General features: G+C 39.1%; 1 protein-coding gene across 2 annotated transcripts in view; it reads right to left on the bottom strand.

Annotated features, from left to right (window-relative positions):
• htr4 (5-hydroxytryptamine receptor 4) overlaps positions 1-25892 on the bottom strand; it is a 197369-nt gene that overhangs the window by 75896 nt on the left and 95581 nt on the right. For both annotated transcript variants that reach the window (XR_009064886.1, XM_057851113.1), the window contains exon 3: positions 4528-4641. Coding sequence is in view for 1 of the 2 variants with exons in the window: in XM_057851113.1 (XP_057707096.1) it covers positions 4528-4641 (114 nt within the window). In the remaining variant the exon portion in view is untranslated. The remainder of the gene's footprint in view (positions 1-4527; positions 4642-25892) is intronic.

Here is a 25892-nt window from a genome sequence, read left to right as displayed (position 1 = left end):
ATTAATGAATCGTAATTAATCACAATTCAAACCATCTATAAAATATGCCATATTTTTCTGTAAATTATTGTTGGAATGAAAAGATAAGACACAAGACGGATATATACATTCAACATACGGTACATAAGTACTGTATTTGTTTATTAACCTATAACAATAAATCAACAAGATGGCATTAACATCATTAACATTCTCTTAAAGCGATCCATGGATAGAAAGACTTGTAGTTCTTAAAAGATAAATGTTAGTACAAGTTATAGAAATTCTATATTAAAACCCCTCTTCATGTTTTCATTTTAATAAAATTTGTAAAATTTTCAATCAAAAAATAAACTAGTAGCCCGCATTGTTGATGTCAATAATTACTTACACAATGCTCATGGGTGCTGAAGCCTATAAAATCAGTCGCACCCAAGCGCCAGCAGAGGGCGGCAAAACTCCGAAAAACACAAGTACACCTTTCACTGTGCTGTCATTTTAATCTGTTTGAGCGGGGCATTTGTGCGTTAATTGCATAAATATTTTAACGGGATTAATTTAAAAAATTAATTACCGCTCGTTAACGCGATAATTTTGACAGCCCTAAATATAATATAGTTAGGGCTGTCAAACGATTAAAATTTTTAACCGAGCTAATTTCAGCTTAAAAATTAATTAATCGTAATTAATCACAATTCAAACCATCTATAAAATATGTCATATTTTTCTGTAAATTATTGTTGGAATGAAAAGACACAAGACAGATATATACATTCAACATACGGTACATAAGGACTGTATTTGTTTATTATAACAATAAATCAACAAGATGGCATTAACATTATTAACATTCTCTTAAAGCGATCCATGGATAGAAAAACTTGTAGTTCTTAAAAGATAAATGTTAGTAAAAGTGATAGAAATTTCATATTAAAACCCCTCTTAATGTTTTCGTTTTATTAAAATTTGTAAAATTTTCAATCAAAAAATAAACTAGTAGCTCGCCATTGTTGATGTCATTACACCATGCTCACTCCCCAAACCCATAAAATCATTTGGACCCAAGCACCAGCAGAGGGCACCAAATAACAAAAAAACAAGTAACTAGCGGACATTACACTTCTGTCATTTTAATCTGAGCGGGGCATGTGCTTTCATTGCGTCAAATATTTTAATGTGATTAATTAAAAAAAATTAATTACCGCTCGTTAACGCGATAATTTTGACAGGCTTAAATATAATATAATATAATTAGGGCTGTCAAAATTATCGTATTAATGCGCGGTAATTTTTTAAATCAATCACGATAAAATATTTGATGCAATTAACGCACATGTCCCGCTCAGACAGTATTCTGCCTTTTGGTAAGTTTTACAGCAAGGTTTTTTGTGCTGTCTAACAGCGAACTCTTGTGGTCGCTTTGCGACATGGTTTATTGCTTTCTTGCCAGTTCAATATGGCTGCACGACGTCTCGGGCTGACGCCTACGTTGTGTTGTGCTTATATGATCCTTGGACAAGATTAGTCCGTAAGTATGGTTGTTGTAAAGCAGGGGTCCCCAAACTACGGCCCGCGGGCCGGATACGGCCCGCAGCCACATTTGGTCCGGCCCCCTGAACAACAACAAAAAAAATTGTTTTAAAAAAAAAAAAATTTTTTTTTTTTTTTTTTTTTTTTTTTCAATACAGTTATTTATTTCCTGGCTTTTTTCTGTGAAGAACCGAGCAATGGTTATTTGGTTATTATCTATTTAATTAATACAGTATTATTATATTATATTACATGATATTATATTATATTATATTCAGGGGTGCACATAAGTGGTCCGCACATGCGTACTGGACGTAGACAAACGCGCTGGCCCTCAACGGCTTCCATACGCTTTTGCGTACCGATGGCTGACCACTCTATTTGCGGCGGACACGAGAAAATAACTTCTCAAAATGTCGAAGAGGCAGGCCACACTGAGTAATTACTTCCGTGTTCCCCCACCCCCGTCAAAAGACAGACAGACGACAGAGACGTCACCGGAGCTACCGACAAAAAGGACTTTTGCTGAAAAGTGGCTACAGGAGGTACCATGGCTAGAAGCGAATGACGGAAATGCGGTACAAAATGTGCCGTGAGAATCCCAATGTCGCCAATTAGAGCAACGCATTTTATGTAGGGTCAAAGAATTTCAGCCATCCAAACTTCGAAAAGCACGAAAAAAACAGAGCATGTGGCAATTAAGCAAACTATCGATGTCAAACAGGACTCCACTCGCCCTATGGACATGTGGCAGAATAGGGCGGAATAAAGGTAATGAACAGCGACATGCACTGACAAACGTGTTTTTGCTCGCATTTTACAAAGCTAAACATGCACGTTCAATGAGGTCTTATGAGGAGGACATCCCACTTTTAAAAAGGGTTGGAGTTAATGTGGAAGCCGCATAATGCCCTTTATTTTGAATTGGTGCTTTTATGTTTATTTCTTTACATTTCACTTCAAAGTAATGGCAATTTTGTTGTTCCAGTTGATGTTAATCAAGCATTAACTGTCAATATAATTAATCAAAGTTAATTGGCTCTAAGTAAAGCTTGTCATAAATTTATCGCATCAGGTGGGTCGGCTCTCAAGCTCAATGAGGACCAAGTCACATCTCCAGGTCCTCCTCTGAGAACCTGGGCAAAAAAATTATGTGCACCCCTGATTATATTATATTATATTATATTATATTAAGGGCTGTCAAAGTTATCGCGTTAACGGGCGGTAATTAATTTTTTTCATTAATCACGTTAAAATATTTGACGCAATTAACGCATATGCCCCGCTCAAACAGATTAAAATTACAGCAGTGTCATGTCCACTTGTTACTTGTGTTTTTTGTCTCCCTCTGCTGGCGCTTGGGTGCAACTGATTTTATGCACCATGAGCATTGTGTAATTCTTGACATCAACAATGGTGAGCTACTAGTTAATTTTTTTGATTGAAAATTTTACCAATTTTATTAAAACTAAAACATTAAGAGGGGTTTTAACATAAAATTTCTATAATTTGTACTAAAATCTATCTTTTAAGAACTACAAGTCTTTCTATCCATGGATTGCTTTGACAGAATATTAATGTTAATGCCATCTTGTTGATTTATTGTTATAATGAACAAATACAGTACTTATGTACAGTATGTTGAATGTATATATCCGTCTTGTGTCTTATCTTTCCATTCCAACAATAATTTACAGAAAAATAAGGCATATTTTAGAGATGTTTGAATTGCGATTAATTACGATTAATTTTTAAGCTGTGATTAACTCGCTTAAAAATTTTAATCGTTTGACAGCCCTAATTATATTATATTATATTATACTATATTATATTATATCATTTTTATTTTATTTACTTTGGTTCCGTGAAGAATCCAGAAAGGGTTATTTGATTGTGGCTTTCTGAAAAACAATACATTTTTACATTTAGGCACTCCTGCAATCATCACACTTTTTCTGTTACAAACTGACCCCGGCCCCTCATCAGAGAAGAGAAGGGTTATGTGGCCCTCACAGGAAAAAGTTTGGGGACCCCTGTTGTAAAGAATGTACATATTATGTTAGTAAGTGAAATGTTATATTTTTTGTATGAGATGCTTTTTGTTCATGTTTAGTGAACCTGTATAGCGTACTAAGCTAACGTTGTTGCTAATGCAATGCTTGTGTACTTTTTTTTGTAGTTTCACTACGGTCTAAAGAGGACAGTGGTTTGAGGCCATTTTATTAATAAATCAGATGAAAAAGGAAGAAGTTCGATTATTAATGCATCGTTCACTAGCTGTCTAGCTTTGGAAAAAGTAGACGCTTCGGAGTGAGGACAGCATAGACAGATTTAAATGACAGTAGAGTGAAATGCCCACTACAGTCCTTATGTACGTATGTTGAATGTATATATCCATCTTGTGTCTTATCTTTCCATTCCAACAAATTATTTTACAGAATATATATACAGAAAAATATGGCATATTTTATAGATGGTTTGAATTGCGATTAATTGCGATTAATTACGATTAATTAATTTTTAAGCTGTAATTAACTCGATTAAAAATTTTAATCGTTTGACAGCCCTAAATATAATATAATATAATAATAACACAATCAATTAAATAGATAATAACCAAAAAACCCTCTCTGGGTTCTTCACAGAAAAAAAGCAGGGAAATAAATAAAACTATTGGGGGAAAAAAAATGCTCTCTGGTATTTTTCAGGGGGCCGGACCAAATGTGGAGGTGGGCCGTATCCGGCCCGAGGGCCGTAGTTTGGGGACCCCTGTCCTAAAGAGCTTTTGGACTTTTTGGAGTTTTTCCTTGCCGACATGGAGGGTCCAAGGATGGGGGATGCCTAGGGCTTGAACTTTATCTATTCATCTTTATTTACTTCATTTGCTGTTTCTGACTGTGTATCATATTGCCTCTGCAAAGCCCTTTGAGACAACAATACGCTTTTCCTGACACTTTTTGCTAACCACTTTTCAACTCCTTCCACTGTAAGCATGGATGAAGTAAAAGGGCGTGCTACCTGAGTTGTCTGTCCTTGCAGACGGCCACCATGACCAGCAGGTTCCCCAGGATGCTCATCGCCATGACCAAAGACAGGAAGCAGATGAGGGCCATCCGCTTTGGCATGCTGTTGCTATGAACAACAACACAATTATAAGCAACACATTTTTAAACAACGTCATGTTCAGATTTCAATTTATTTCAAAATATTTGAACACTACTCAGTAGAGGTGTGCATCGGCACTGCCCTCACGATTCGATTCGATTACGATTCGATTCGGCAATGCATCGCAATACATATTTTTCGTGAATCATGAGGCAACACAAGCGGTCAGCCATTAAACAACTTTTTATTGGCTCTTGTGTCACTCCTGGTTGAAGTCAAATGAAAATACTTTCAGATATATATATATATTGAAAAAAAAAAACAGATCACAGCATTTAATTAGTGCTTTGAATGAGATCAGGGCTTTCTCTCTTTTAAAAAAAATTTTTTTTTTTTTTACACACAGTAGCAGCCTTTCACACAGTGCAACATCTGAACTCCTGTGCAAAATCAGTAATAACAGTCACTGTATTTAAGTCACAACGACCCATCAATAAAAATATTCAAGTAAATATTAAAGAAAACAACAAAGAAAATATTGTAAAGCAGCAGCATCTTTATCGCAATATCAATCCAGGGATCAGTTCAGTTGCAAATAAAACATCAACTAAATTGCAATGTAGAACAAAAGTAAAATGTAGGCCTAGCCCACTATATATGTGCAATAGAGGTTAGATCGGGCCTAAAAAATCCAGCCTGACCCGACACTGCCGGCTGGTATTGAAGCCCGGCCCGAGCCCGATCAATTAACTAGATTTGCAGGCTCAGCCCGAAAAACCCGATTTTTTGTTGTTGTTGTTGTTGGAGTGACACGGAAAAAAAAAAACGCAGCAGCAGCAATTTATTTTTATTTCTTTGAGTTGGCAGAAAAAATACAAGTTTTCTTAATGTTTAAATAGTCTACATATTTTTATGATCATTATAAAAGCATTTACACAACGAAATAACGCTGGCAAAGTTTAATATTAGAAAAAAAAAACATGCGGTTTTGCAGTCACACAGAGGAGAGGATTCAAAAGGATCCCATTTCTGTTGTCTTTGTGTGCATAAATAAAAGTGTCCTTCATAACGAATTCTCAGTTGGCAGAAAAAAACGTTTTCTTAATGTTTAAACAGTCTACATATTTTTATGATCATTATAAACGCATTTACACAACCAAATAACGCCGGGAAAGTTTAATATAAAAAAAAAAAAAAAAACATGCGGTTTTGCAGACACACAGAGGAGAAGATTCAAAAGGATCATATTTGTGTTGCGTTTGTGTGCATTAATAAGTGTCCTTCATAACGAATTCTCAGTTGGCAGAAAAAAAAACGTTTTCTTAATGTCTAAATAGTCTACATATTTTTATGATCATTATAAAAGCATTTACACAACGAAATAACGCTGGGAAAGTTTAATATAAAAAAAAAAACATGCGGGCCACGGCGTTCATGTGCATGCACAAGCAAATGCACAATACAGAGAGCCTGCTCTCGGATTTATCCCAGTTTTTTTTTTTATTTTTATAATTTATTAGTCCGGCGTGGCGGCCCGACCCGACCCGAACATGAATGCTTACAATTTTGGGCCCGACCTGACCCGACCCTTATTTGGGTTTGGCTACAAGATCTAACCTCTGAGAGATAGGACATAACATAACAATGGCTGAAGAGGAGAAAGAGGGAGCGAGAAAGATCATTGATGCACCTAAGACATTGAAAGCAGACATCTGGAGACATTTTGGGCTTCTACGAGGTTGGTGGGAAACTTGACCAGAGTTATGCGGTGTGTAAAAAATGAAACATGAGAATAATAATACTAATGGGGAAACCAAATCCTATGGATCACCGGAATTGCGCAGGGAAGATTTTTTAACGTACTTATATATTTTAAAATGCGCTGAATCGATTCGGCTTGTTGCCCGCATCGAATTGAATCGTCCGTGCCCCGCATTGGGATGCATAATATTTAGGTTGTTGTTTGAAACACTCAAGACCTGCTGTACAAGGCAGCTATAACGAGCTCATTAGGCAACAAATTGAATATCAAAGCGGCCGTGTTTGGGCCTTTATACGGTGCTCCGTGTGATCAAAGCGCACACCTTGTTAGGGCGCCGCCAGTCCACAGCATTCGCATGCCAAATGCAAGGCACATCAAAAGCTTCCTTCCAAGTTTAAGTAAGAAAAAAAAAAACTCAGGAATGAGTCGTCCAATTTATTCTTGAACACCGCAAAAAGTCTGACGCCTGAAAAGGTCCTTCGTCAGGATTTTTTTGCCGTGGTTGTTGAATCAGCAGAACGGATTGTCGTGAAAGGTCAATTGAAAGCACAACAGCCTGTTAAGGTTTTAAATGAGGGTTTCAAGCCATGTTTAAAGGTTCCAAAGTGTCCCCTTAACTCAGAATTAGGGTTTTATAAGTCAGGGTTTGACTTTTCAATAAGCGCTAAAATTTCACATCATGATATAAGTCAGGTTTTTAACCATGGTTTAGAGTTCAAGACTAGGATTAGGCTTTTAAACGAAGGTTCAGGTTTTAGAGGGGGAATCAGTTCATGGTTTAATGCAAATCTTGGTAACTTTTCAGTTTTGGTTGATTTTAGCGATACCGGTGGACAAACGCTGTAGTGTTTTGCCTTAAAGTGCATGTGACACGAAAAAGCATGTTTATTTCATAATACACGCGGTATTTTATGCTCCTGAATGATATGGACCGCTTGAATGTGTGTGGAAGCGATCGCTATATTTATTTAGTTTTTTTAAACCCACGCCATGAAAATGAGTGACTTCCGGCTTCGGTCTTGCATTGAGGAGGAGGGCGCTGTGACGTGTACGGGAGACGGACTCCTCTTAACTATACAGCCTACTGTTGTGTATGAGGACTAAGGATACAGTTTATTTTGCGGATTAATACGTTTATTTTTCGCATCACGCCAGCCAAACAGCTGCAGAAAAATTTGCTTTATGAGGGAGAGGCGTGTGCGCCTTTTTGGAGTTTCAAAAGGTTCCCATTCACCGTGGATATTGGCCAAGCCCTACTACTGTGGGACCATTGGATTTACGAGGAAGTGAGTAAACATCTTGTTTTGTATTATGTCAAATACGAATACAGCGATTACAAAGTAAACACTACATACAAACTTTCTTTTAATAAAGGACGACTTACATTTGATCACTGATAAGCATGTAAAAAGCTCTCCTCATGCACATTAGCTGCACGTTAGCTGCACGTTAGCTGCAGCCGCCCTCCTCCGGGGAAGGAACTGTAAATTGCTCTCCACCGGGCGGTTTGACGATCCGCGAAGACAATCGACAACCCAGTCGTAATGTCAAATAATCCGGGCTAGTTATGAGTGATTTTCCGCTTCGAAGACTTTGAAACATCACTCGGTTCGGGTTAGCATGTCGGCTAGCTGTCACGCCTCTTGGTTTGTTTACATTCTCCGAAGCCGGGGGAGGGGAAATGACGTATGTCCAATTTAGGTGGCATAAAATATCGTTTGGGAGTTGCGACAGTAAAGGTGAAGTGGACAGTTTTTGACCATTATGGAGTAATTTTGCCATGTCGTCCTGAATAAGTGCATTTTTATTATTTTATATTCCATTTAGCACAAGACTGTTATTTGTCATGACCATGCCATTTATTTAGCAATTGGGGAAAATACTTGGATAAAAAGAATATCCTGTAAAAATATTGAAGTAAAGAGACAGAAACAATGACATTTTGCAGATCTCTTCGTCGCGAATAGTTCCCCGTCGACGGGCTGACTGGTCCTTCTCAAGCCATTTATTTAGCTATTGGGGAAAATACTTGGATAAAAGAATATCCTGTAAAAATAATGGAGTAGAGAGACTGAAACAATGACATTTTGCGGCTCTCTTCGTCGCGTTTTCCTCATTCTGACTAATTCCCCCTCAATGGGCTGAATAGTAAAACCGATGAGCCCAGTCTCCCGCTGACGTCATCCACCTGCTGGGGACGCTCGAGCCCTATAATGGTAGGTGTGGCTAACCGGCAGATTAAAAGACTAATTTCTCGTCATCTGTGCTTTGCTAAATTGTTGTATATAGTCGAATCGTCTCAAAATATGATTCTAATTCACATAATAATGCTATTTAAGACTTTTTTTCTCCTGTCGTATGCTCTTTAAGGAAGACTGTGTTTCCCCGTGAGGACCAGTGCTCACAAAGACGGTACACAAGAAAGCCCGCACGTCTCATCAGACCATAGGACATGGTTCCGGTAATCCATGTGCTTTGATGACATGTCTTCAGCAAACTGTTCGCGAGCTTTCTTGTGTACCGTCTTCAGAAGAGGCTTCCTCCTGGGGTGACAGCCATGCACACCAATTTGATGTACAGTGGGGCAAATAAGTATTTAGTCATATACTAATTGTGCAAGTTCTCCCACTTGAAAATATTAGAGAGGCCTGTAATTGTCAACATGGGTCAACCTCAACCATGAGAGACAGAATGTGGAAAAAAAAATCAGAAAATCACATTGTTTGATTTTTAAAGAATTTATTTTCAAATCATGGTGGAAAATAAGTATTTGGTCAATGCCAAAAGTTCAACTCAATACTTTGTTATGTACCCTTTGTTGGCAATAACGGAGGCCAAACGTTTTCTGTAACGTTTCACAAGCGTTTCACACACTGTTGCTGGTATTTTGGCCCATTTCTCCATGCAGATCTCCTCGAGAGCAGTAATGTTTTGGGGTTGTCGTTGGGCAACACGGAATTTGAACTCCCTCCACAGATTTTTTTAATGGGGTTGAGATCTGGAGACTGGCTAGGCCACTCCAGGACGTTGAAATGCTCCTTTGTTGCCCTGGCTGCGTGTTTGGGATCATTGTCATGCCGAAAGACCCAGCCACGTTTCATCTTCAATGCCCTTGCTGACGGAAGGAGGTTTTCACTCAAAATCTCTCGATACATGGCCCCATTCATTCTTTCCTTTACACAGATCAGTCGTCCTGGTCCCTTTGCAGAAAAACAGCCCCAAAGAATGATGTTTCCACCCCCATGCTTCACAGTGGGTATGGTATTCTTTCTCCTCCAAACATGAGAACCTGTTTTTCTACCAAAAAGTTCTATTTTCGTATCATCTGACCATAACACATTCTCCCAGTCCTCTCCTGGATCATCCAAATGCTCTCTAGCGAACCATAGATGGGCCTGGACGTGTACTTTCTTCAGCAGGGGGACACGTCTGGCAGTGCAGGATTTGAGTCCCTGGCGGTGCATTGTGTTACTGATAGTAGCCTTTGTTACTGTGGTCCTAGCTCTCTGTAGGTCTTTCACTAGGTCCCCCCGTGTGGTTCTGGGATTTTTGCTCACCGTTCTTGTTATCATTTTGACGCCACGGGGTGAGATCTTGCATGGAGCCACAGATCGATCGAGATCGATTATCAGTGGTCTTGTATGTCTTCCATTTTCTAATAATTGATCCCACAGTTGATTTCTTTACACCAAGCGAAGACTGAGGAGTTACAGAAAACGTTTGGCCTTCGTTATTGCCAACAAAGGGTACATAACAAAGTATTGAGATGAAGTTTTGGTATTGAGCAAATACTTATTTTCCACCATGATTTGCGAATAAATTCTTTAAAAATCAATGTGATTTTCTATTTTTTTCCCCCACATTCTGTCTCTCATAATTGAGGTTTACCCATGTTGACAATTACAGGACTCTCTAATCTTTTCAAGTAGGAGAACTTGCACAATTGGTGGTTGACTAAATACTTATTTGCCCCACTGTAGAGTGCGGCATATGGTCTGAACACTAACAGGCTGACCCCCCACCTCTTCAATCTCTGCAGCAATGCCGACAGCACTCCTCTAACGAGACACATGACATTTTGGAGGGAAAATGACAAGCAGTACTCAATTTGGACATTTAGGGATGTGCGTATTTACTCACTTTTGTTGCCAGGGTTTAGATATTAATGGCTATATTTTGAGTTATTTTGAGGGGGAAATATAAATTAACTCTATTATATAAGCTGCACACAGATTACTTTTCATTGTGTCAAAGTGTCGTTTTGTCAGTGTTGTCCCATGAAAAGATATACCTAAATATCTGCAGAAATGTGAGGGGTGTACTCACTTTTGTGATACACTATGTGCACACATCAACTACTATATGTAAAATTATGGCCAAGAATGGTGTTCATGAGAGCATTCCACAGAGGAAGCCACTGGTGTCTAAAAAACATTGTTGCTCGTTTAATGTTCGCAAAAAGGCACTTGGACACTCCACAAAAGTTTTGGAAAAATGTTTTGTGGACTGATTAAATTAAAGTTGAATTGTTTGGGAATAACACACAACGTCAACTGTGGAGGAAAAATGGAACAGCTCACTAACATCAACACCTCATCCCCACCATGAAGCGCGGTGGAGGGAGCATCATGATTTGGGGCTGTTTTGCTACCTCGGGGGCTGGACAACTTCCAATCATTAATGGAAGAATGAAATCAAAAGTTTATCAGGATGTTTTGGAGGAAAACCTGACGTTGTCTGTCAGACAGTTGAAGCTAAAAACAGGATGGATGTTGCAACAAGACAATGATCCAAAACACAGAAGTAAATCAACTTCTGAATGGTTTCAAAATAATAAATATGATGGTTCACTTACTTATTTTTCCTCCTTCTGTCATTGTTGGCATTCTATCCTCCTTAAAATATAAAAAGCTACAAATGTTTGGATGGTTTTAGTTAAAGCAGACCGTTTTTTTCATCTGTGTGATTTTGACAAAGATCAGATCACTTTGATGGTGATTTTGTGCAGAAATGTGAGAAGTTTCTGATACTTTTTCATTCCCCTGTACTCTGCAGCAATATCTAAAAGATCTGATTTAAAACAAAGGATGAATAGGCTCATATTCTGCTTATCTTTTTTTTTTTTTTTTTAAAACATTGTATCCAACGTAGCCCGACCATAACAGCGCTGATGAGTGTGATCGGTTTGCTTGATTGCATCATAAAACAACTTGAAGAGAGCTGTTCATTTCCATTTCATGATGTTTTTTTTTGGGTTGCCATGACAACTGAGCCACTAGAATGTCAAAAAATATTGAGTTTGATACCATAGGGGGAAAAGAACAACAGTGACTGCTTTTTATTCCTCTCTAGTGGGTTAAATGTGGTATTCTACAGTGCCCGCCATAATTATTGGATTTATAATAATTATTGTTTTTTAGCTTCTAATAATTTTTTTTTTTTTTCAAAATAATATGGGACCTTAATGGAAAAAAAGAGAAAAATCCAACCTCCAATACAAGTGCATTTATTCAGTGGGGAAAAAATCCCACATAAAGAAATAATCATTTGTCCTTTTAATACTTTGCACAACCCCCTTTTGCCAACAAAACAGCACCTAATCTTCTCCTATCATGTTTCACAAGATGGGAAAAGACAGAAAGAGGGATCTTCAGCCATTATTGTTTTTTACGCGCTTGGGTTCCATAGTTAGGAGGGAATGTCACAAGATAACTTGTTTTGCACCATAGTATTGTTTTATATGCGCTTGGGTTCAATAGTTAGGAGGGAATCTCACGAGTTAACTTGTTTTGCACCATAGTATTGTTTTTTTATGCGATTGGGTTCCATAGTTAGGTGAGAATCTCACGAGATAACTTGTTTTGACCATGTGAGAAGCCCTTTTTCATGGGGCTGAACCAAAAGTAGCTTTAATATTTGTCATTGGACAAGGTGCAAGCCTCCTGGGGGCGGGACTTGCATTCCCCCCCCCCCCCCCACGGGGCGCGTTCCTACAAGAACCGGACATTTCCGGGCGACCAGTGAAATCCGCTGGAGGATCACGTACGGATCGCTCGGCTTTGTTCCTTCGCCGCTTTACCGGAGCGTTGTCTCCCCGCTCATTTGTCACGGTAAGCGATTTTCATTGCTAAGGAACGTCTTTGCTGTAACGCAGGGCCGGCCCAGGCCATTTGGGCAAAATAATGCCAAGGGGCCCATATTTTTGGCCAACCATATATACTTATATAGCAATATATAGATACTTCAAACTTCTCACCCCAAATTACATTTAATGACAAGAAAATGGATGTTTGCATGGATAAACGGCAATGCGCGCCACATTATTAGCGATGCTCTATTAACAACGTATAAAATGAGGTTGCCGGATTGGTGGCCTCCTAGTGGTCAGGGGCCCTAAGCAGCTGCATAGTCTGTGTATAGGCTGGGCCGGCCTTGCTGTAACGGTAGCACGGGGATTCTGGGATTGACGAGCTAGATCTAGCGTCATCGTTGCCACTTGTTATGCTGGTTTTGATGTTTGTTTGCTTGCTCTTGTGGAATTGTAATCGATAAATCTCATTTATTCTGCATTTATCTAATCAATAAACATCGTATATTTCGCAAAAGTGTGCCTGTTGCTGACTCACTGCGAACCCGGAAATTTCGGAAAACAATATCCTATAATACAGTGAGGATAGCTGCATCTTATAGTCCAGCGCGGCTTATCTATGAACAAATGTCGTTGTGTTAAATTTGGTGGGTGGCGGCTTATAGTCAGTTGTGCCTTACAGTGCGAAAATTACGGTACTCCCCGATACCGATTTTAGAACTGTAACAGCGCAACAGTAATACTTAGCAAAGAATCAAAGAAGTGCTCCCTTATTGCTACAAATATTGTAAAAGAAAGGAAAAAGTACATCTTTCCTTATTGCTGAAAACTGAGACTATGTCATGTGCTTTTCTGCTGTAACAAACAGTTCACGTCATGTGGACATTAAAAAAATAATAATTAAAGCTAATTCATGCTGACAAGCTGCTCCGGGCAAAAAAACGCCTGGAGTTCCTCTCTCTTGCTGAAAATCCTATGCAGCGCGAGTGTGTTTATCATCTCATTGACACTGCGTGCACAGAGTTGTTATGCAGCACACTAGCAAAGTTGCCCAGCCCACTGCTGTGCTTTAATGAATCGGAAGGCAGAGGAGATGTTCGGCAGCGCTAAAAGCGATGAGAGGCGAACGTGACCGCTTCCTGAAGCGTTGCGTTCACTCGACGCATGCCAGAATCAACGTGGAGTCGGGTTGAGCCAGACTGATTTCCTCCACACTGATTCTAATTATATTAAAATTGTGTATGAAAATCGTGGGAAAACAATTGACATTTTAAGCAAGTGAATTAAAGCCCTACTAAAGCAAGTACAGAAGATGGGACTGAGCCACGATTTAATTGTAATTACAATAAACTAGGGCTGCAATCGATTAAGCGATTAAGTAATCGATTAATCTATCAACTAGTGAATTGTATAATATGTAGGGCTGTCAAACGATTAAAATTTTTAATCGAGTTAATCACAGCTTAAAAATTAATTAATCGTAATTAATCGCAATTCAAACCATCTATGAAAGATGCCATATTTTTATGTAAATTATTGTTGGAATGGAAAGATAAGACACAAGACTGATATATACGTACATTCAACATATGGTACATAAGTACTGTATTTGTTTATTATAACACTAAATCAACAAGATGGCATTAACATTATTAACATTCTGTTAACGCCATCCATGGATAGAAAGACTTGTAGCTCTTAAAAGATAAATGTTAGTACAAGTTATAGAAATTTTATATTAAAACCCCTCTAAATGTTTTTGTTTTAAGAAAATTTGTAACATTTACAAACAAAAAATAAACTAGTAGCTCGCCATTGTTGATGTCAATAATTACACAATGCTCATGGATGGTGCTGCAACCCATAAAATCAGTCGCACCCAAGCGCCAGCAGAGGGCGAAAAAACACCAAAAAACACAAGTAACAAGTGGACATTACTATGTGCTGTCATTTTAATCTGTTTGAGCGGGCCATGTGCGTTAAATGGGTCAAATATTTTAACGGGATTAATTTTAAAAATTAATTACCGCCCGTTAACGCGATAATTTTGACAGCCCTACTTATTATATTATTATATTATATCATATTATATTATTGTTATTGATCGGGTCCGATCACGTCATTTTCAAAGTATCGGAATCGGCAAAAAAATATTGGCCTTGCCTTTTTTTAATATATATATATTTTAATTAAATCATTTTCTAACTGTATTTAACGTTACAGACATAATATGTTACACTCATCCAGAGTCATTAATTTAGGCTTAATGTAGGGTTATTAAAAATATCCCGATAATGGCGGCAATTATTATATTAAAATAAAATATTAAAAGCTGTTATTATATGCGCTGCACGACTTGTCGCGCTCAATCTGTAATGTCAGCGTTTTACCCATATGGAGAAATAAAAGGCAGCGCAAAATGAGTAGAGTGAATTTTGGCAGCTTTTAGAGCCTTTCTTCTATCGGCTAAAACCTTGCAAACCCTCTCCCTATGATTAGAAATTTCATGGGAAGCAATGTGGGGAAGCAAGGTGGCAATTGATCTTTGTCTTAACACTTTAAGTTATTTCCCAAAGCAGAGAAGATATAGCCATTGGTAGCACGACGCACAGTCATGGTTTTACTTCTCATCATGGTTCCACTTCCCATCATGCATTGGGGCATGACTGCAGTATAATTTACTGAAAGCTCAACAAATACACTAGATGGCAATATTTAGTCACAATATACAGTCACAAGTCTTTCTATCCGTGGATGTGAATGTATACATTCGTCCGAGTTTTATTCATTTTTTTCTTAATGCATTGCCAAAATGTATATGATCGGGAAAAATTATCGGGAATGATTGGAACTGAATCGGGAGCAAAAAAAAGCAATCGGATCGGGAAATATCGGGATCGGCAGATACTCAAACTAAAACGATCGGGATCGGATCGGGAGCAAAAAAACATGATCAGAACAACACTAATTATTATTATTTTTTTTTTTTCACTTTTGTTCCGTGAAGAATTCAGAAAGGGTTATTTGATTATGGCTTTCTGAAAAACAATAAATTTTTACATTTAGGCACTCCTGCAATCGTCACACTTTTTCTGTTACAAACTGACCCGGCCCCTCATCAGAGAAGGAAAAAGTTATGTGGCCCTCACCAGGGCCGGCCCCGGCCATTTGGGGGCCCTAAGAAAAATAATGCCAAGGGGCCCATATTTTTGGCCCACCATTTCGTCACAATGTACTGTGAAATAGAGCTGTCCCGACTCGTCGACATAGTCGACGTCATCGATGACGTAAATCCATCGACGAGCACAACATCCCGTCGACGGTTAATGAAGGGTTAAAAAAATATATGCGTGGAAAGTTAGAATGTCGGATGCTCTTTTTGCAAGCGGGGAAAGCGGCACAAAGCCAAAAAAAGCGCACCAGAGTGTCCAAAACATTGACTTATTTCAAAGAAACAAAGGAGAGTACACTCTTCTGTCCTGTCTCTTCAGTGCCAAGCTTGGCTGCGCGTCGGCCGTGAATAAACACCTCAAGCGCCTTCACGCAGTTTGTAATTTTTTTTTTTTTTTTTTGTACACCAGAGGGTGCTGTCGCCTTACTAAATAATAATGTTTCATTGACAATGGGCCTATAGACCCTACCCACGTGACGTCACAACTCCTTCCTCCTGACTGGTGCCGCCCAATTGTCCGTCAACACATCATGTTTCCCTGTTACGGCTACGTACATTCCTCCTATTTACGACGTGTTTTTCTGCTCGTTAACATTAATAATCAAAATGGTGAAGGGGTATGTGGCGGTCGGTTGCAATAACAGAGAAGATAGACGGAGAAGACAGAGAGACTTGAAGTTCTACCGGATTCCGAGAGACCCGGAGAGAAGAGAGCGAGATGGGCTGCTGCAATTCGACGAGAAAACTGGGCTCCAAACGATTACCACAGATTATGTAGTAGTCATTTTATATCTGGTAAGATGCATTTAATATATATTTAGAGGGTTTTGGGCTGACAACCACAATTAAGATCATTGCTAGGCTAATCGCCGACAACATACACGTATGTATGTAATGAGAGTGCTATCGCTAAACCATATAAACATTAAAAGCCCTAACTCCATTGACAAACGACATGAAGTACATTAGACTTGACAGTGGATGTTAGCAATAACAAAAGATTTTGAATTGAAAATTTCGTAACTCACCTTTCCAAGCACAAGATAGATTCCTGCCGAATTTTCGTGGACGAGGACCTGTTTCACCCAACCAGCAAAGAAGTATTTATAAGCCTCCAAGCTCTTAAAGTTTTTCAAACTGATTTTGTGTGGACAAGATAGTTGTACAGTTCAGGGTAGCTAGCAGATGTCAGGCAAATACGGCGGAGACAGCGGGTCGAAAAACATCGATTTAGGCATCAAATATGGATCTGGCGAATGGATAAACTGAAGCTTTTCCACATAACGCCTTTTATGCAACGCATCAAGTGAGTTTACGGCATCCGAAAGCACCGGGTCTTCCATGAAATGCATTATAAATTGCTCGATCAATTGAGACCATTGATAATACAGACACAAAATGACGGACAAGTGGCCGGAACCATACAGCGAGCATGTGATTTTGTGACGTCGGTGGGTAGGGTCTATAAGTGCTATTAGTATTGTTCTTAATGCTAATTGAAAGGTTTATTTCATGTTATGGTTTATTTTAATGTATAGAAAATTATATAAGGTTAAAAGGTCATAAATATATACAGTATATACAGTCAGTGCACTCAAGGGAGAGATTGTCAATGATAAGGTAATAAGGTAAAGGCAATTCATATAGGCAATTCATTGATATATAAATAAGGTTTAAAAGGAAAAAGATGAAAAGTTTTTGTTAATTTCTAATTGTGTTGCTTTATTTGTGTGCACCGTAGCTCTTACGGTGTGTTTACATCAAGGATGGAATAAAAGTTGTAAACCATCAGTTTAAGAGACCATCTTTTCAATCGGGATGCTACACTAGTTAATTCTATCAGCATTTGAACTCATTGTTTATTTGTGATTTATTATTGTTATTTACGTGTTTATTTGTACTTTAATAAATAGTTTGAGTGTTCCAATATGTTTTTTGTGAATTGAAAAGCGTCAACAAAAATTTCATCGCTAAATTAGTAAAAAAAATAAATAATTAATTATTAGTCGACTAATCGTAAAAATAGTCGGCCGACTAATCGGGAGAAAATTAGTCATTTGGGACAGCCCTACTGTGAAACCCATACATGCTAACCCATACATCCATATTTTGTATATTAATCAGATTTTGTTGGACTGCATACTTCAAACCTCTCACCCCAAATGATTGTCAGTACTTACAGTAGATAGCGCCAAACCTTTTTCTTAAAGAGGAAAAGAAAGAAGTTAAGGAAGAACTTTTGGAAACACTTTATAATAACTATGCGTTTTACTAGTTAATAGATCATTAGTAAACTGTTTATAGAGGATTTATTGTTGATTTGTGAAGTATTTGTTAACAGTTTGTTAAGCATTTACAGGGTGTTCTTAACCTGAAACACAGTTTGTGTAGAAATGTTTTGCGTTTTTGTGTGTAACCTTTGGCATTTCTATTTTTTTCAGGTTAAGAAATGCCGTTCACTTCAAAAGAAAAGGCATTTTGATAAGGCTTTTTGCAGGCAGCGCTCATGTTGCACATTTATGAAAATCTTCCATAGAACCAACAAATATTTGCACTTTTCTTTGTATATTTAACCAATAACACTTATGACGTTCAACATAAAGTGTATATAGTTTTATTAAGATCCATCAACTAACTTGATTGGTAGCCTGTCTAATTGATCATGAAAAATCGGTCTCAATGCACCTGTACAAAGAGGGCACTGTGAGCTGATGCCTATAGCCACGGGACCAAAGACAACAAAGGATTAACCCTTTGAGGCGGTATCATATTGTTTTAAAGAGTACTTAACAGGAGTCCTGAGGGGGACTTGCAAATTTCGCACATCCCTGTTTAAACTGTTCATCAATTGCAACATTTCTTCCACCACTTGATAAAGCTAAGTTCTAAGGCCACATCCATGTTTTTACGATCCCCTGTCGGGGCTCGTGAGGGGGATTGAAGGGGAAAGGATATCATCATCGCACACACCATATAATTGTTTGCATTAGTCTAACACATATATAGTCTAACACATACATATGGTACAGGTTCTCGTAGGCACCGTCTAACTGTTTGCATTACTCTAACACACGTAATATAATTAATCAGGAAATAGTATCATTTTCATATTTACGGTAGGACTACACTACTAATATAAAATAAATAGAACACCATAGTTTAATGAGAAGAAATAGAAGAGATACACAATGCCGTCTTATCACGAGATTGACGCACCAACTCTGGCAATCAGCTCTCCCAGCAAACTCCAAGGACAAAGCTCTTTGTCCTAAAACGAGTACAACCAGCCCGGACAGCAAAGTTGATAGCGGGTGTCCCAATCCGCGCACAAACCTAAGCCGCACAAAACCGGCCACAGAGGGGATGACCCAAAAGCAACGCCCAGAAACGCCTTCGACAAGGGCCGCCTCAGCAAAGACTTTAAAAAGACTGGACAATGAGATAACACAGATTTTTTTCGGCTCGGAAACATGTAGCCTTGTTTTGGATCCAGAATTGTCCCTCAGTCGTCTGTTTTTGCCTTGTTTTTACCATTGTCGACGAATAAATTGTCAACCTGTTTTCGGTGAGTGTTCTTCAAGCTTTTGAAACATGGAGTCAGTACAAAGGGTTAAAATAAGAGGACGCGCGAGATTCGGCATTCCCGGCGGGCGCACGCGGAGCAGCGTCAGCCGAGCAGCACTTGTTTTGGCTGGTGCTCTTCCCAGGTGCGTCTGGGCCGGGGGGGGCGAATTTCAACAATGGGCATTTAGAATGGGGCCAACCATATTGGAACACCCTGCAAATGCTTAACAAACTGTTAACAAATACTTCACAAATCAACAATAAATCATATATCAACAGTTTACTAACGATCTATTAACTAGTAAAAGGGATAGTTATTATAAAGTGTTACCAAACTTTTATTTTTTTAAGCTTGAAATTATGTACCAAAACTCACAAAAGTCAACTAAAGCAAACTGTAGTAAACAAAATAAAATAGAAACATTTGCCAGATTGGGTACCCCCTAGCGGTCAGGGGCCTTAAGCAGCTGCATAGTCTGCGTATAGGCTGGGCCGGCCCTGGCCCTCACAGGAAAACGTTTGGGGACCCCTGACCTAGATAATAAAGGACTCCAAGGTTTACAATGACAAAAATGTGTATGTTAACTCATTGGCAGTCATTGACGACCCTAAACGTCCAATCCATTTTGACCAGGAGGGGGCGTTCATTCGCTCCCCCTACGTCAATAACACTCGAGCATGAGCATTCAAAGCGAATCCTCCCAGTTATAATGAAATGGACATCTATCGTTGTCAATGTTAATGTTAGTTAATGAATATGCTCATTTGAATATACTCATATGTTCTTCAGCCAGAGAAATACTAAAGCATAAATCTCAAATCAGAATGGCTTGAAGGGAAAGTGATCATCATTACAATGATTGCAATAACTTGTTCTTATCGCGGCATGAAAATGATTCTATGTTAATCTCACACACAGCGGTATTTAACAATGCAGAGGCACGGCGCGTTCTCACGGCTGTCAGTCACCGGGACAACTTTAATTGAGCTTCATTACACATCTTTTACAGAGCCGCGCGGATGCCCTCGGAGATTATTATTATAATTTTGTAATTGTCTTCATTGACCTGCGGCAGCGATGAGCGATGCGCAAATACGGCAAAGATGATGATAACGGTCCTTTTTATGGAGCTGTATCTATAATGGATGGGATGACGTGAACTCTGATGGAGGCGCGTGTAATGAATACTTTTCAAAAGTCAGGGGCATATACATAATGATGGACCATGTTAAAAACCCTAAAAGTCTATCATGATTAGGGCTACAGCTATTGATTATATACAGTGCCTTGCAAAAGTATTCGGCCCCCTTGAACCTTGCAACCTTTCGCCACATTTCAGGCTTCAAACATAAAGATATAACATTTTAATTTTTTGTCAAGAATCAACAACAAGTGGGACACAATCGTGAAGTGGAACAAAAGTTATTGGATAATTTAAACTTTAACAAATAAAAAACTGAAAAGTGGGGCATGCAATATTGTTCGGCCCCCTTGCGTTAATACTTTGTAGCGCCACCTTTTGCTCCAATTACAGCTGTAAGTCGCTTGGGGTATGTTTCTATCAGTTTTGCACATCGAGAGACTGACATTCTTGCCCATTCTTCCTTGCAAAACAGCTCGAGCTCAGTGAGGTTGGATGGAGAGTGTTTGTGAACAGCAGTCTTCAGCTCTTTCCACAGATTCTCCATTGGATTCAGGTCTGGACTTTGACTTGGCCATTCTAACACCTGGATACGTTTATTTTTGAACCATTCCATTGTAGATTTGGCTTTATGTTTTGGATCATTGTCCTGTTGGAAGATAAATCTCCGTCCCAGTCTCAGGTCTTGTGCAGATACCAACAGGTTTTCTTCCAGAATGTTCCTGTATTTGGCTGCATCCATCTTCCCGTCAATTTTAACCATCTCCCCTGTCCCTGCTGAAGAAAAGCAGGCCCAAACCATGATGCTGCCACCACCATGTTTGACAGTGGGGATGGTGTATTCAGGGTGATGAGCTGTGTTGCTTTTACGCCAAACATATCGTTTTGCATTGTGGCTAAAAAGTTCAATTTTGGTTTCATCTGACCAGAGCACCTTCTTCCACATGTTTGGTGTGTCTCCCAGGTGGCTTGTGGCAAACTTTAAACGAGACTTTTTATGGATATCTTTGAGAAATGGCTTTCTTCTTGCCACTCTTCCATAAAGGCCAGATTTGTGCAGTGTACGACTGATTGTTGTCCTATGGACAGACCCTCCCACCTCAGCTGTAGATCTCTGCAGTTCATCCAGAGTGATCATGGGCCTCTTGGCTGCATCTCTGATCAGTTTTCTCCTTGTTTGAGAAGAAAGTTTGGAAGGACGGCCGGGTCTTGGTAGATTTGCAGTGGTCTGATGCTCCTTCCATTTCAATATGATGGCTTGCACAGTGCTGCTTGAGATGTTTAAAGCTTGGGAAATCTTTTTGTATCCAAATCCGGCTTTAAACTTCTCCACAACAGTATCTCGGACCTGCCTGGTGTGTTCCTTGGTTTTCATAATGCTCTCTGCACTTTAAACAGAACCCTGAGACTATCACAGAGCAGGTGCATTTATACGGAGACTTGATTACACACAGGTGGATTCTATTTATCATTCGTTCATTTAGGACAACATTGGATCATTCAGAGATCCTCACTGAACTTCTGGAGTGAGTTTGCTGCACTGAAAGTAAAGGGGTCCAATAATATTGCACTTCCCACTTTTCAGTTTTTTATTTGTTAAAAAAGTTTAAATTATCCAATAAATGTTGTTCCACTTCACGATTGTGTCCCACTTGTTGTTGATTCTTGACAAAAAAATTAAATTTCATATCTTCATGTTTGAAGCCTGAAATGTGGCGAAAGGTTGCAAGATTCAAGGGGGCCGAATACTTTTGCAAGGCACTGTATATTATATACAGTGGGGCAAATAAGTATTTAGTAAACCACTAATTGTGCAAGTTCTCCCACTTGAAAATATTAGAGAGGCCTGCAATTGTCAACATGGGTAAACATGAGAGACAGAATGTGGAGAAAAAAAAAAAAAAACAGAAAATCACATTGTTTGATTTTTAAAGAATTTATTTGCAAATCATGGTGGAAAATAAGTATTTGGTCAATACCAAAAGTTCGTCTCAATACTGATTAGGGCTGCAGCTATCGAATATTTTAGTAGTCGATTAATCGATGGATTAGTTAATTCGAATAATCGAGTAATCGGATAAGGAACATGAAAAATTAAAATACCTGAGCTGAGCCTCAAATGGTATAAATTTATTTTAAAAAAGAGGATCTATGAAAAACAAAAGAACAATTGGCTTACTTACATAGAAAAAGTCCGCTAGCTTAAATGCTACAAAATGCTAAAGTTTTTTTTACAATGTTCTAAACAAATGATTCAGACACATATTCCCACAAAAAAACGGCTAAATATACCTATAAACTAAATTATGAATGCATTAAAAAAACATTAGCTCATACAAAAACTTAACTTACATTGGTCTTTACAGGGAGCAGTTGGATTCAGCCATGTGAAAAGAGGCAGACCAGACGGCAGTGTATCCACCTAATCAATAAAACTAAATGCAAACACTTTCAAAATAAACCATTACGCCACTTTAATTAAACGAATACTCGAGGCAAAAAAATGTAATTTGAATTTTTTTTTTTTAATCGAATACTCGAGTTAATCAATTAATCGTTGCAGCACTATGTGTTATGTACCCTTTGTTGGCAATAACGGAGGCCAAACGTTTTCTTAACTCTTCACAAGCTTTTCACACACTGTTGCTGGTGTTTTGGCCCATTCCTTCATGCAGATCTCCTCTAGAGGAGTGATGTTTTGGGGCTGTCGTTGGGCAACACGGACTTTCAACTCCCTCTACAGATTTTCTATGGGGTTGAGATCTGGAGACTGGCTAGGCCACTCCAGGACCTTTTAATGCTTCTTACGAAGCCACTCCTTTGTTGCCCTGGCTGTGTGTTTGGGATCATTGTCATGCTGAAAGACTCAACCACGTCTCATCTTCAATGCCCTTGCTGATGGAAGGAGATTTTATCTCAAAATCTCTCGATACATGGCCACATTCATTCTTTCCTTTACACAGATCAGTCGCCCTGGTCCCTTTGAGGAAAAAGAGCCCCAAAGCATGATGTTCCCACCCCCATGCTTCACAGTGGGTGTGGCATTCTTCGGATGCAATTCAGTATTCTTTCTCCTCCAAACACGAGAACCTATGTTTCTATCAAAAAGTTCTATTTTGGTTTCATCTGACCATAACACATTCTCCCAGTCCTCTTCTGGATCATCCAATTGCTCTCTCGCGAAGCGCAGACGGGCCTGGACATGTACTTTCTTCAGCAGGGGGACACGTCTGGCAGTGCAGGATTTGAGTCCCTGGTGGCGCATTGTGTTACTGATAGTAGCCTTTGTTACTGTGGTCCCAGCTCTCTGTAGGTCATCCACTAGGTCCCCTCGTGTGGTTCTGGGGTTTTTGCTCACCGTTCTTGTTATCATTTTGACGCCACGGGGTGAGATCTTGCATGGAGCCCAAGATCGAGGGAGATTATCAGTGGTCTTGTATGTCTTCCATTTTCTAATAATTGCTCCCAAAGTTGATTTCTTTACACCAAGCCTTTTACCTATCGCAGATTCAGTCTTCCCAGCCTGGTGCAGTTCTACAATTTTGTCTCTGGTGTCCTTCGACAGCTCTTTGGTCTTGGCAATCGTGGAGTTTGGAGTGTGACTGACTGAGGTTGCGGACAGGTGTCTTTTATACCAATAATGAGTTAAAACAGGTGCTATTAATACAGGTAACGAGTGGAGCCTCGTTAGAAGAAGTTAGACCACTTTGACAGCCGGAAATCTTGCTTGTTTGTAGGTGACCAAATACTTATTTTCCCATCTAATTTGGAAATAAATTCTTTAAAAATCAAAAAAAGTGATTTTCAGTTTTTTTTCCACATTTTGTCTCTTATGGCTGAGTTTTACCCATGTTGACAATTACAGGCCTCTCTAATCTTTTCAAGCAGGAGAACTTGCACAATTGGTGGTTGACTAAATATTTATTTGCCTCACTGTATATATAACTATTGGAATAGATGTCCACTGCAGTGTCCACTGTCCCTGCAAGGGTTAAAACCAGGGGTCGCGTTAACCGAATATTTTCTGTCGTTGACCTGTTTTTTAAAACGGTGACGGAAAAAACTGAAGTCCGTCCGTCATTTTGACAGGTTGCAATTCACACCCCAGACCACAGGGTGGCGAGTGAGCGTATTAATTGGCTATTGTCTCTCTTAATGCATGACGTCGTTGGCTATTCTGTCAGAATATTGTAGCGTCACCGGGGTCTGACACATCAACGCGAGGTTCTTATTGGTGCACCTGGTGTGCCAGCGCATCATCCAATTGGTGGACTAGACTGCCGCCTGTGTATAGACCCCAATCACATGACGTCACAACTCCGCCCCCCTGACAGGAGCCGCCATATTGTGTGTCAGCTCGTCGTGTTTACACATTACCGCTACGTACATGCCTCCTATTACGGCGTGTTTTTCTGCCCGTTAACATTAATAATCAAAATGGTGAAGGCGTGTGTGGCGGTTGGTTGCAGTAACAGAGAAGATAGATGGAGAGACTTGACTTCTACCGTATTCTGAGAGACCCGAAGAGGAGAGCGAGATGGACTGCTGTAATTCGACAAGAAATCTGGGCACCAAACGATCACCACAGACTATGTAGTAGTCATTTTATATCTGGTAATATGCATTTAATATATATTTAGAAGATTTTGGGCTGACAACCACAATTAAGATCATTGTGTGACGTTGGTGATTGGGGTCTATATAGTTGCCTATTTTTCTTTGGGGGCGGAGTTGTTGTTTTGTTGGTGTTGTTGGCGGTAAGCAGAGTAAAAAGAGGGAGAAAAATACCACGACTTCCGTGTCTAATTTTTCGCCGCCAAGCAAGCGTTACAATATTAGTTAAAAATGAATGAAAACTAAATACTATTGAATATGTCATCATTATCATTTTAAAAATTTAATTGACAGGTAAAAATAGATTATGACTGGATTTTTATGACCCTCTCAGTCAAAATGACAGACAACGAAAATTTCTAGCGCAACCTCTGGTTAAAACATAATTAAAACTGAGTTAAAATAACATTTTTGTTCCCATTTTGTTCACCTGACCTCATAGATTTCTACCTAGCAACATGTGACACCGTGTAATCCGATGATTTTCAGTCGAATCGCCACTGAGTGCATCATTTGTGACGATTGTGCGACGATGGACGTCATGACCCGGTCAAAGGGTCTGACACATTTCACGTGTTTGATACCCGCATGGATGCTGCCAAGCGTGACAAAGGCGCCTGTGTGTTCACTCAGCGGGAGGGAACACCCACATACCGTGCAGCATTTTGTTCACAGTTTGGGATTTTCTCTTTGACGCTTGAAAGACTAGCAAAAATGAGTTCAAGTTTGTTTTTTTTAAATGACAATTAGGGATGCAACCATTGATTATTTAAGTCACCAATTAATCTCTTGATTAATTACTTCGATTAAGTGAGTAGCCAGATAATGTTTAATGCGCTGCAGAATAATTTTAGGAGATGTCAAACAAAGAAACAAGTTTCTATGATTTCATAACGATTATTTTGACCACTGGCGCTAAGATTGCACTTTCAAAAG

This window comes from Corythoichthys intestinalis, chromosome 11, assembly GCF_030265065.1.
Source record: "Corythoichthys intestinalis isolate RoL2023-P3 chromosome 11, ASM3026506v1, whole genome shotgun sequence".
Lineage (NCBI taxonomy): Eukaryota > Metazoa > Chordata > Actinopteri > Syngnathiformes > Syngnathidae > Corythoichthys > Corythoichthys intestinalis.
Note: the sequence above shows the minus strand (reverse complement) of the source record. Positions and strands in the feature narration are given on the sequence as shown.